The sequence below is a fragment of the Schistocerca americana genome, chromosome 1 (genome assembly GCF_021461395.2).
Source record: "Schistocerca americana isolate TAMUIC-IGC-003095 chromosome 1, iqSchAmer2.1, whole genome shotgun sequence".
Classification (NCBI taxonomy): domain Eukaryota; kingdom Metazoa; phylum Arthropoda; class Insecta; order Orthoptera; family Acrididae; genus Schistocerca; species Schistocerca americana.
The window spans coordinates 735,755,865-735,769,325 of record NC_060119.1 but is presented as its reverse complement, the minus strand read 5'-3'; the positions used below and the strand labels follow the sequence as shown (position 1 = coordinate 735,769,325).

Sequence of the window (13,461 nt, the reverse complement as noted above, 5' to 3'; positions counted from 1 at the left end):
CTCACAGCATTATGTATTTACAAATTAGTTGCAGATATATCAAAAAAGCTTACAGAAATAGTCCATCAGCTCACACCACAACTGCTAAGCAAATAACTAACTTCAAACTACACCAGAAAGCAGAAGCAGCAAAACCTAAGTTTTGAGGTATGAAAATGAAGTATGTAATGAGCAATAAAATAAACTGATGGTTCAAATGGCCCTGAGCACTATGGGACTTAACATCTATGGTCATCAGTCCCCTAGAACTTAGAACTACTTAAACCTAACTAACCTAAGAACAGCACACAACACCCAGCCATCATGAGGCAGAGAAAATCCCTGACCCCGCCGGGAATCGAACCCGGGAACCCGGGCGTGGGAAGCGAGAACGCTACCGCACGACCACGAGATGCGGGCAAAATAAACTGATTAATATTAAACATGAACAGTTATTGGCTAACACTCAGCTTACAATTGTAGTTGAAACAAGAGAGAAGTTTATTCTCGCTATAAACATTTTGGCATACGAGTCCATTTCACATGAATGATTTAGGACACTGATGGACAAATATTGTGAGCAGAAAAATAAATGAAGTTATAAAAATTTACAGAGAATCTAAATCTGAATGAGTCACAGAAATACTGGCACATATTTTCTGTAATATACTGAATGTTTCTGTGTGTGCTACAGAATGTGACTGGTGAATAGACAGAGGGGAATGGAGAGAGGGACTACCAGGTGAGAACCAATGATGGAGCAGGAGGAAGGAGAAGCGGCAAGAGTTAGAAGTGAGGAAGAGAAAGGACAAGGAGACATAACAAATGAAAGAAAGTTGATAAAACAATGCAGAGAGAACTCAGGATTTTCAGCAGTAACAAAGACTCACTGTTATAGTTACCTTTTGGTATTTCTGAAACGCCATCTTTCACTACCCCAGTCACTTCCTTCACCAAACGACGTGTGGGAGTAGCATCACTATCAGCCTCAGAGTCTACTGATATAAGTGAGTCTGAAAAACAGTTACCCTTATTATGGGACTCTCAATTGCCCATGGCTTTACCAGCCATAATATTTCTTTTATGGTTATTTTACATAACTGAAAGCTGTAATGTGCATTGAAATGCACAAATAATCGTATGTTCTCAAACTTTTAAATGTCCCTCTCTGGGATTTTTTGTACCATGATAGTAAAAAAACTAATTTCCCACAGCCAGATATAATTTTTCTTTAAAAATAAAAGTGCTAAAATGAATTAAAATATAATTTTAAAAGTCCTAAAAGACAAATGTATTTTAAAATGTGAAAACAAAAACAGAATTCATTTGGGAGAAAACTGATGAGAAACAATCTGATAAACAACATTCAAAATGAGTGACAGGTAGTCTGTTTTTGTTCTTATCCTGAATTAGTTAAGGGTCATTATTAATACTGAAAATCCCATTGAAGCTATCTACTTCAATATTTTCCACATTGCCTAAATATTTAAGCAAGCACATGGCAACAGACAAAGACAAAAAAATGTGAAATTGCTTCAAACACATCACAGATTCCATAATTAAAACACAAAACACAATAGATTTAATTTCTCAAAAGAAGCTTCACAGCTACACACATAAGAAGAGTGGAAAAACTTTTTCAGTGGTGCAGCTTATCCCCTATTATTTTGACAAAATAAACCAACATGGATTTTCACCAATACATTTAGTAATTATGACTTTATTTAATAGCAGTTTGACAATTCAGATACATACAACATACTATTTAACAAGAAGATACATACTTCAATTATTGCCTCCAATTCTTCACAAAAAACTCTTAAATATATCCTATTATTAATATCAGCTATACTGTGAACCTCACGACAGAACATTATGATGTTAAGTCGTTCATCAACTTGCTGAGTACAAAGACTTAATGGGCACTTTCGACCAAATTCAAAACTGAAAAACCTCAACATAAGAATCTACATCTTACCTCTGAACTTAACCTGGAAATAAATAAAAATCTCCCAAAATGTGTGTTATCCTACTATAATATCATTAGTTTGGTAAACAAAATGGTTATATATTTATCACATGTCTGTGACTCAACATAGGAAGAAAGAAAATCTGTAATTCCTCACCATTTGCATTGTGCCAACCTGGTTCAGTAGAACCTTTTGTGCAAAGAACAGAGTTTCCCCTTGTAAAAATTTTATTGCTTGGGTAGCAGCAACTTCCTCTTAACATCACACAGTAAGAGCACACCCTGTGAGATCTGAGAACCAGAGACTGCACATGGTCCATTCACATAAATATGATCACTGCATATGTTTGACATGCAATAACCACTCACAGACAGCAGATGGAAGCAACAGCAGTGTAAGGTATATAAATCATATCTGGAGAAAACGGAAAACTGTGCAGTCATTGTCGTAATGTGGAAATGGAGCAATTTAACTGACATCCAGAAGGACATGATCACTGGCTTTCAGGCCAAGGGTGGAAGCATTTCCAAAATGGTGAAGTTTGTAAACTCCTTGCATGCTGCTGTGGCCAAAGTATACCATGCACAGCAAAATGGCACTTTCAGAACTGATGCTGAGGGAACTTTGGTGTAGCACAGGCCATAAATGACAGGGGTGAATGATGGCTGTGAAGATGTTTATGGATGAACAGTTGTGCAACAGTCGGGCAACTGGCCAGACGAACCAAGGGGATACCAAAAATGATTCCTCAACAACAATTCAACGAACACTGCTGCTTATAGGCCTCCACAGCAGCTGCCTGATTCATGCACCCATGCCAACTGCTGTTCATCATTGACAAAGGCTGGAATTTGTATGTCAATAGCACAACTGGATGTCTACCGAGTGGCGACAGGTGGCCTTTTCAGATGAATCACGTTTTACGCTCCATCAGACAGATGGAATTTGTGTATACAATGTGAAACATCTGAAAGCAAATATCCAGCAACAACGTTCAGAAGGATCCAGGTTGAAGGTGGGAGCATTGTGGTCTGGGAGTATTTTATGGCATTACCTGGGTGATCTCATCATTCCAGAAAGTACAACAGATCAACAAAACTATGCATCTACATGCTGCTCTCTCACTGGCTGCATACAACCAGCAGCTGACACACCCTCTTTCATTCAATATCTCCTCATTAGTTACACGATCTACTCATCTAATCTTCAGCATTCTTTTGTAGTACCAAATTTATTCTTTCCTTTTATTCTCTTATCGTATAAACTGTTTATCATCCACATTTCACTTAAATATATGGTTACACTAAAGACAAATAACGTAAGAAAAAGAATTCCTGACACTTAAGTCTACATTCTATGCCAGCAGATTTCTCTACTTCAGAAAGGCTGTATCAGCCATTGCCATCTACATTTTATATCTCTCTAGTTTGGCCATCATCAGGTATTTTTCTGCCCAAACAGCAAAACTCATGCACTACTTTTAGTGCCTCGTTTCCTAATCTAGTTCCCACAACATCACTTGACTTAATGTGACTACATTCCATTGTCCGTGTTTTGCTTTTGTTGATGTTCATCTCACATCCTCCTTTAAAAACAATGTCCATTCTATTCATCTGCTCATCCAAATACTTCGCTGTCTCTGATGAAATACAGTGTCATCAGCAAACTTCAAAGCTTTTATTTCTTTCCTTGAACTTCAATTCCTTCTCTGATTTCCTTTACTGCTTGCTCAGTGTACAGGCAGAATAACATCAAGAAGAGGCTATAACCCTGTCTCACTCCCTTCTCAAGCACTGCTTCCCTTTCATGCCCCTAGACACACTTATAACTGCCATTGGGCTTCCGTACAAGTTGTAAATAGCCTTTTGCTCTTTGTATTTTACCCAATATATCTTCAGAATTTCAAAGAGACTTTTCGAGTCAGCATTCTCAAAAGTGCTCTCCAAGTCTACAAATGCCTCAAACTCAATTTTGCCTTTCTTTAACCTATCTTCTATGATAAGTTTTCAGGTCAGTATTGCCTCACGTTTTCCTACATTTCTCCAGAATCCAAACTGATCTGCCCAAGATCAGCTTCTGCCATTTTTTCAATTCTTCTGTAAAGAATTCGTGTTCGTTATTTGCAGCCAAGACTTTTAAACTGATAGTTTGGGATTATTCACACCTGTTGGCACTTGCTTTCTATGGAATTGGAATTATTACATTCTTCTTGAATGTCTGAGGGTTTTTTGTATGTCTTATACATCTTGCACACCAAGTGGAATAGTTTAGTAATGGCTGGTGGGATATCAGCAGTTCTGAGGGAATGTTGCCTGCTCCGGGGGCATTGTTTTGACCTAGGTTTTTCAGTTTCTGAGAAATTCTTCTTGCAGTATCATATCCATCTCATCTTCATCTATGTCCTCTTCCTTTTCTATAACATTGTCTTCAAGCTCATCTCCCTAGTGCAGACCTTCTATATACTATTTCCACCTTTTCCTTCCTTACTTTGTACTAGTTTTCTAACTCAGCTCTTTATATTCTTACAGTCTCTTATCTTTTCTCCAAAAGCCTCTTTAATTTTCCTGTAGGCAGTAAATATCTTTCCCCCAGCGATATATGCTTCTAAAAAGCTACATTTGTCATCCAGACATTCCTGCTTAGCCATTTCGCACTTATTATTAATCTCATATTTTAGATGTTTCTATTTCCTCTTGCCTGCGTCATTTGCTGCATTTTTATGTTTTCTCTTTCAATATGTCTTGTGATATCCATGAATTTCTATGAGGTCTAGTCTTTTTACCTATTTGATCCTCTGCTGCCTTCACTATTTCATGTCTCAAAGCTACCCACAGATATTACCATCAAATGTAATAGTTCATATTATGCAATTCCAAACAAATGGAAATGACTCACAGATTCCCCAAACAGATATCAATGTGCACACACACTATATTAAACCCTGTGTGTGGAATTATTTGTCATCCAGAGGAATAAGAAACTGAAGTAGCACCAGCTGTGGATAAGTTAATAAAAAACTGAGTTCTGCCTGCCCTGCATTTAAAAATCTTTCCCACTGTGTTGACTTATAGGCAGAATTCTACCACAAGGTTTAACTTCCCATCAATGATGATCATTTAGAGGGTTGCTAGCATACTTTCTCAAAATACCCTCCTAAGCCACAATATTCTGGGGCAAAGCAAGTAACATCAAAACAATATTCGTTTCACATAGAAGTGCAGTAACAATATTAGTAAAGTTGTAACCAAGCACTTGCAGAAGCCTCTTCAAGGACCTTGAGATTCTTATCTTGGGTTTCTTAGACAGCTTCCAAAGTAATTTTTCTGTAACAGTACTGTATTTGTAATTACTAATAAAAGTTAATTTACATTGAACTATGAAATTAACAACCAAAATATCAGAAGTAGAAAATTAGCACAGACTATGAATCCTTGTTGTCTAGTTTCAGGATGGAAAATGGGGCTTTTGTAGTCTAATGCAGAAGTCTTCAATAGGCAACAGATGTCTACCAGAAAATCACAAATCCTCAAATTTTCAAAAACAAACTAGAAGATGTCTACCAGAAAATCACAAATCCTCAAATTTTCAAAAACAAACTAGAAGAGTACCTTATTGACCAGTCTTCTTATAATTTATCACAATATATTGACTCAGGTATGTAAATTCTCTGAATCATTAATTACATAAATTCTCAGCATTGAGTAGCAGATAAAAACAACAGCCAAGTAGTGTAAGATGAACAGCGGTAGCTATGTTTCAAAGTAGCAGTCAAATTGTTATTTGTGTGCTTTCCAGTATTGGTTTACAATGGGGTTGTTTCTGCCCTTTAATGTGTAACTTTATTCATGCCACATCCCTTGCAGTCCCTCCTTCATAATGAAAATTATGAAACAATATGAGAGTGAATTTCAACTTCTCAAAGATTTTTTATAAGTCTTTTTCCCCTTATCTGTCAAAACTCAGCAACATCAAACAATGGAAACTCCAGGTTGGAATACCAACAATATTAGAAAATTCCTAGTATTGTTGAAGCTCAGCAACAGTTTGAAGTTTTATCATTTATTGCTTCACATATAATCAATTTAATCATGTACACATCTGTCTCTCTCAGATTGGCAAACTTGTAACTCAAAATTAAGAGTTTAAGTCTGTAATAAACTATTTTAGTAGCTTGTAATGTATGTACCTTTATTTGATGATGAATTAGCAACCTGTTCTGGGGCTTCACTCCCAGTAGCACAGCTCACTAATGTTATCTTTCCAATATTAGGTTCATTTTCTGTTTCACATTCCTCATTTTCATGATTTTCTTCAAACTTTTCTTCAGTTTCTCTGTTGTTTTCTTCTTGTAATTCAGAAGCTTCCTTATTGTTTATCTCATCTCCATTAACATAATCAGTCTCTCTGGCTCCTATAAAAAAAAAAAAACATTTAAAAAGTATTTACATTTCTGTTTTTAATCACAAAACGTGTAATTTTTCAATTACTTCTCAGGCATAAAAATTTAATGTACCTGGAACACTTGCAATACAGAGCAAGTGTGAACTACAGACACTGAAGGTTTCTAAGACATCAGCTGGATTATTGGCATCAATAACAGTCACTTTACTACAAGAATGTGTGCTGGTGCATATCCAAACTAGTGATGAAAGCTGCTGTTCCAATTCTTCACATTCCTTCCCCAGTTTTTCGCCTTCCTGTTAAAGTGATGGAAATATAATCAAGGCTTCTTAGTAACAGTGATAGCTACTGTGAAAATGTTATTTGATTACAAATATAATCAATATACTGATATCGCTAAACAATGTTTCACAGTAATACATAAATAAAGCATCCTGCTCTTAACACATTCCCAAAATCTCTACATTTTGTTTTGACAACCTTACCCATGGTCTCCAAATTTTGTTTCATTGTCTTACCTTTAATTCTTGATCAAGTTTTTCAATCTCAGAGCAGTTCTTTTCAGATTGTTCTTCTTCACCTTTCTCCTCACCTTCTGGGCGTGTATAAAACACACTTGCTCCAACAATATTCCCACCGTCACGTGTACGGCCACCAGTGAGATTTACTCCAGCTGCACACCAGATCTATTACGTAAAAATTCATATTTTACAACAAAAATTAAAGTAAATTAATCCTGAAGTTAGACAGGATACACTGACACTATGATCTCAGTGAGACTCTAGTACAGCTGGCAAGGGACGATCCCCAACAGGTAGTAACACTGTTGTCAGCTTTAAAATGTGAAGTGCAGACAGCCACAGACAAAAATTATATTCATCTATAGAGCTGTGATGATACCGAGCCATTGCCATTACCTAATCAACTGAGGTAGATGTGTGGAGCAGCTACGCCAAGATCATGGCAACTGTCAGGGATATTCTCTCACCAACTTATCACAGTGGATTCATCATCACTTCTCATTTTCAGGTTTCCTGTTTGATGAAACATGCAAACCAACCTCAGAAATTTGTTTTCCACCACAACAACATATTTTGTGTGAAAATATAATTTGTTGCTTTGAACATGTGGAAAAGTAAATTTTACTTGTGATTATTACAGCTGTAATGTTAGTGGTTGTTATCAGTTGCTTATTGACAACTGTACAATAGCAAACTATATCCTATGGATATTGTGTCTGTTGAAGATGGGCAGAATGGTAAATGAAAAAATCAGTTCGCTGCTGCATTCTGATTTATTTGATTGCAGCTTGTGGAACTATTTTGTTTCGGTATTTCTGCAAGTCAGATCTTTCAACTTATGGGCATAGCTCCACCATGAGCAAAGAGAAGAACTGCTGCACAGGCTGAAAAATAGAAGCAACTGACAGGCTCCCACACACCTTATGTTTGGACATATTCCTCAGCCACTGAGGCTGAAATCATGAGAGATTTTTACAATCAACCAAAGCAACCACATCACCACCTAATAAAGGCAGAGTAGAACTGTGGCAGAATTAATCTGCAATAGGTCCAAGGAAAAATCTGAAGAAGGAATTTTCTAATGGTTTAGAGCTCCTTAATTCAACATGGAAAGTCCTGAATAACATCCGGACAGGCATATTCCAGTATAAAGAGGATTTGAAGAAATGGTGCTACATTAACACTAAGGAATTCTCTGAGTGTGATGAGTTACACATGAACACTCCTCTTGCTAATCTGCAGTAACCTGAATGAATTATGAACCTTAGATACTTGGTTACAGAAAATAAGAAGGCTATTCAATTTTATGTTTTCTGGACTAATTTTGGATTTTGAGCACCTGAAAATCTTGGTGGAGACTATTTTTGTAACCACAAGACATACTACAATATTATTTAACGTGTTTTTAATGTGCTGACTCAGTTATGTCACCTAAGTTTTTTTTAATACTGCAAATTATAGGTTTACTTAATCATTTTATTATTCCTATCATCACACTTGGTCTTGGAGAAGAAACAATACATAAACCTTGAACAGAACATTAATCTAATACTTCATATTTATATTCAAGGACACTTATCAAAGCCAAGACCAACAGATTTGTTTAAACAAACGAGTAAAAAATGGTGAAAACAGAAGAGGCACTGAGCAGCAGACAGGAATAGGAAAGACGAAAAACTGCTTCGCTGTATCTTTCTTCCCAGAGGTGTTAGTTTCTTGGCACAAAAGTAGTGTTTCTGTCAATCTTTAACAGTATTGAAGAATGCAAGTGGTAAATTTGCATCTCTTGCATCGCATGCTCTATCACTGCTGAGTTCAAAATGTCAGTCTGAGCTGCAGTCATATAAACATGGCCGCCTTGAGGGATTCTCCCACAAAGTACAAATTTCAAAGCATTATTAGTTTCCTGCAAGCAGAAAGGAATAATACTTTTCATGGAGTTATTTCCTAATAATAATAAATCAATCTTGCAACTCTTATTGTTTATGATACAGCAGGATATCATGGTGCCTTGAACCTGCTGTGCATGCTGTCTGCTTGTTGATTAGGGTGAGGATACCTCCAGAGCGAGTTCAATTTTATGACTTGGAATTAGTGTTTTCCCACTGTTTGCAATATTTTTATTGGTTCTGTATCTTCAGTATGCTGAGGTTGGACTGGATCTGCAACTTTCCAATTCCAACGACTGTTACAAAAACTTTCCTAAGTTGCACAGGAAGAACATTTTTATTTACAGGTGACCAGTTTTTAACTGTTTGTTCATTATAAAATCAGCCACAAACCTCAGCCTTTCACTGCACAAGTCATACAAGTGGAAAATTGGCCATGAAATCAATAACTGTAGTAACAGATAATGTATGCACATTGCTGTCAGATGGTTGAAAGTGTTTATGCAAGACTTACATTTATGGCCAATGTGATAGTGGAAAAATAGTCCGAGACTGGTCATCAATAAATAAATGTTTTTCCTAAGCAACGTAATATGGTTTTCATAAGGTACTGAAATTCTTTATTGGTCCCTTCAAATTTTCTATGTTTCCAATGTTAATTCACATCCACATCTGCATTACTAAAACTATAAATGTCTGCCTTTTGAACTTAATGAAGTAATGTTCATGGAGAAAAATAAGTGTAACTGACATAAAATGACACTGGCAAAGCATTGTCTAGCAGGTAGTGTTAAATTCAGTTAACTTCCTCAAGCCCTGTCTTCCTAATTTTGAAGTAACCGAACTCGTTAAAAGTGGGAACAACTCATGCTGCAGTACTTTATCTTATAACACTGCCAACTTAACGAAACTACACTGGGTGTAATGTTTGTCATAGTTATGTTACTGAACAAAGTGTTGGGCTGGGCAATACTTCTGTATTAGTCCAAATAGATGGGAAGTTGGCAACAATTAACAAGAACTATGAAAGTGCCTCATCTGGATAAAATGCAAACTACTTTCAAGCCACTGCAGGCAAGGTGCCTGCACTAAATGGAAATTGTTGGTACATTAATCTAAAAAAATTCTAATAAGTTTGATTTGCTGGGAGACATCATCAAGTATTGCACAGTGTACATATTTTTGCAGAATATACAGCTATATCTGGGGTGGTAGTTAAGAGGGACATAGTAGCACAGCTCAAATAGCTGTAAGTGAAAATAGTGGCATCGATATTTAAATAAAATCATGATTGTCACATGCTTTTGGCATTTCTTTTGGAATATGTCCCAATTTTTGAGGCGTGATTAGGTTGAGACCTGAAAGCACAGTTAAAATTTAACTGCAAAGTCTGCTCTGTATCATGTCATATGGAAGCATATTTCATCATGCAATCACGTATCTACATACAGGTAATGTCATGATTATCAGTATCAAACTTAATTCTCTCATTGGTCTGCCATCTTGTGTAATACGTCATCACTACCAGCTATCATATTTTACCCATTTCCTTAAAAAAATAATTTTTAATGTAACAATATTATGAGAACGAAAGTTCCCACTAACCATACAGTGGTGATGCTGGGTCGAAGATAGGCACAACAAAAAGACTCGCCCAATTATAACTTTTGGCTATTAAGGCCTTCATCATAATATTGTTACATTCCATCCTGGATTTTCCATTGTTTAATTTTTAATGTAAGATATATAAAATTTTATGACTTGAAGTTAGAGATACTTCTTGCCTAGAGTTTGGTGTCATAGATATGTATTAACACATTGTAATTACTTTCAGGTTTCCAGTAAATTTTTGACTGTTTATAAACTAGAAGCCCAGACAAAGAAATTCACTAGAAGCAATTGAAACAAACTTTAATGCTGGAATTTTGGCAAAAAGTTAGGAACTACCAAAGTAAGAAAATCGAAAACTGTTGTAAGACCACAGGTCTCAAATTGGTGGCCAATGAAATTAATACAATTGCTTATTTATGTTTTATAGAATATGTGCTTAAAAATTAATTTGCTGTCATTTACATTTTCCTGTAATTTACACAATTTTTAAAGTTCCAAAGAGTAAAACAGGTGTTTCCCTGTACTTGCACAAAATGGAATACCCTGAAAATGCAACTATATTTTCATTACTCCCCATCTGGAACATATTCATACACTCCTGGAAATTGAAATAAGAACACCGTGAATTCATTGTCCCAGGAAGGGGAAAGTTTATTGACATATTCCTGGGGTCAGATACATCACATGATCACACTGACAGAACCACAGGCACATAGACACAGGCAACAGAGCATGCACAATGTCGGCACTAGTACAGTGTATATCCACCTTTCGCAGCAATGCAGGCTGCTATTCTCCCATGGAGACGATCGTAGAGATGCTGGATGTAGTCCTGTGGAACGGCTTGCCATGCCATTTCCACCTGGCGCCTCAGTTGGACCAGCGTTCGTGCTGGACGTGCAGACCGCGTGAGACGACGCTTCATCCAGTCCCAAACATGCTCAATGGGGGACAGATCCGGAGATCTTGCTGGCCAGGGTAGTTGACTTACACCTTCTAGAGCACGTTGGGTGGCACGGGATACATGCGGACGTGCATTGTCCTGTTGGAACAGCAAGTTCCCTTGCCGGTCTAGGAATGGTAGAACGATGGGTTCGATGACGGTTTGGATGTACCGTGCACTATTCAGTGTCCCCTCGACGATCACCAGTGGTGTACGGCCAGTGTAGGAGATCGCTCCCCACACCATGATGCCGGGTGTTGGCCCTGTGTGCCTCGGTCGTATGCAGTCCTGATTGTGGCGCTCACCTGCACGGCGCCAAACACGCATACGACCATCATTGGCACCAAGGCAGAAGCGACTCTCATCGCTGAAGACGACACGTCTCCATTCGTCCCTCCATTCACGCCTGTCGCGACACCACTGGAGGCGGGCTGCACGATGTTGGGGCATGAGCGGAAGACGGCCTAACGGTGTGCGGGACCGTAGCCCAGCTTCATGGAGATGGTTGCGAATGGTCCTCGCCGATACCCCAGGAGCAACAGTGTCCCTAATTTGCTGGGAAGTGGCGGTGCGGTCCCCTACGGCACTGCGTAGGATCCTACGGTCTTGGCGTGCATCAGTGCGTCGCTGCGGTCCGGTCCCAGGTCGACGGGCACGTGCACTTTCCGCCGACCACTGGCGACAACATCGATGTACTGTGGAGACCTCACGCCCCACGTGTTGAGCAATTCGGCGGTACGTCCACCCGGCCTCCCGCATGCCCACTATACGCCCTCGCTCAAAGTCCGTCAACTGCACATACGGTTCACGTCCACGCTGTCGCGGCATGCTACCGGTGTTAAAGACTGCGATGGAGCTCCGTATGCCACGGCAAACTGGCTGACACTGACGGTGGCGGTGCACAAATGCTGCGCAGCTAGCGCCATTCGACGGCCAACACCGCGGTTCCTGGTGTGTCCGCTGTGCCGTGCGTGTGATCATTGCTTGTACAGCCCTCTCGCAGTGTCCGGAGCAAGTATGGTGGGTCTGACACACCGGTGTCAATGTGTTCTTTTTTACATTTCCAGGAGTGTATGTTTGTGTTCAATCAGTAGTAACATCATTCTTTGCAGCATGGAAGATTGGGCTTTCTGACCTAGGGCATCAGTACAAAATTAGATCTTTGGAATTTATGATTCCACCTAAAAATTATGGTAATAATCTTAATCATTTCCCAGTAGAGAATCAAGTTTTCTTCAAGCACAGAAACACAAATAGGATAAAATCATCATCATAATCATCAAAAGTCTTTAAGATGGTGGTCCTCTGACTACTTCTCAGTGTTATGACCTGCAAGGAGCTACCCGAGTTTGTGTTGCCACCTAAAGTAAAACATGCATGAATCTATCATGACCCAAGATCAGTAATTAAATGATTCTGCAACACTTTCCTGTCACCCTCTTTGAACAAATCTGCCCAAGTACTCTGAATAATTTTGCTCAACATGAATAATACTTCAACTAACAACAGAAATAATACTCATATTCTAAGTGCCAGCTAACTTCAGCTACTTGGCAGATTCATAAACACAAACCATCAGTATTACCTAGCAAAATACATACAAATACTAATGCAATTAAGATGCTGTAAAGTACAGTTCATAACTTAAAATAAAGGTGCAGAAGTGAAAATGGCAAGATGTGTACCTGCATATTTACCTTCATCCCAGTTTCTCTCTCATGAAGAGGTCGACAATAAACAGGGACAGGGACAGGCACATGGCCTCCACTAGTGCTAGACAACCGCGGTGTATGTGGTGGTGGACCTCCACTACCAGGTTTCGCAGGCAAACTCCATCCATACGCCTGCAGACGACCATCGTCTTTACGTACATGTGCTCGCACTTGTCTGTACTGCTCACGTCGCTCTGTCGCACGTCGTTGTGCCAGCTTCTCTGATGATCTGAATTGGGAACAATCATTCTTTTCAACTTGTGTCCTCTTTTTTAATTAAGTAATGTTTACTATAAATGGGCTAAGTTGATCCCTGACAGTAGTAGGGCATGGGGGCAGCAGCTTCACAGGCGTATCTCAGACAATAACTTAACTCAATTTTGTAAACATCCATATGGCAATGCCTCAGTGTTGTCACAACTCTGTAGACTGCTG

The 13,461-nt window shown here is 38.6% G+C and overlaps 1 protein-coding gene across 14 annotated transcripts in view; it reads right to left on the bottom strand.

The window, feature by feature from the left end:
- The window catches only part of LOC124610699 (C-Jun-amino-terminal kinase-interacting protein 4), a 262,056-nt gene that overhangs the window by 143,741 nt on the left and 104,854 nt on the right, over positions 1 to 13,461 (bottom strand). For 10 of the 14 annotated variants that reach the window (XM_047140189.1, XM_047140179.1, XM_047140185.1 and 7 more), the window contains 5 exons: positions 13,000 to 13,255; positions 6,869 to 7,036; positions 6,463 to 6,646; positions 6,136 to 6,360; positions 882 to 992 (listed from right to left, as the gene is read on the bottom strand). In XM_047140189.1, coding sequence (XP_046996145.1) covers positions 882 to 992; positions 6,136 to 6,360; positions 6,463 to 6,646; positions 6,869 to 7,036; positions 13,000 to 13,255 — 944 coding nt within the window. The remainder of the gene's footprint in view (positions 1 to 881; positions 993 to 6,135; positions 6,361 to 6,462; positions 6,647 to 6,868; positions 7,037 to 12,999; positions 13,256 to 13,461) is intronic. The other 4 variants (XM_047140184.1, XM_047140180.1, XM_047140191.1 and 1 more) reach the window with 2 other exon arrangements.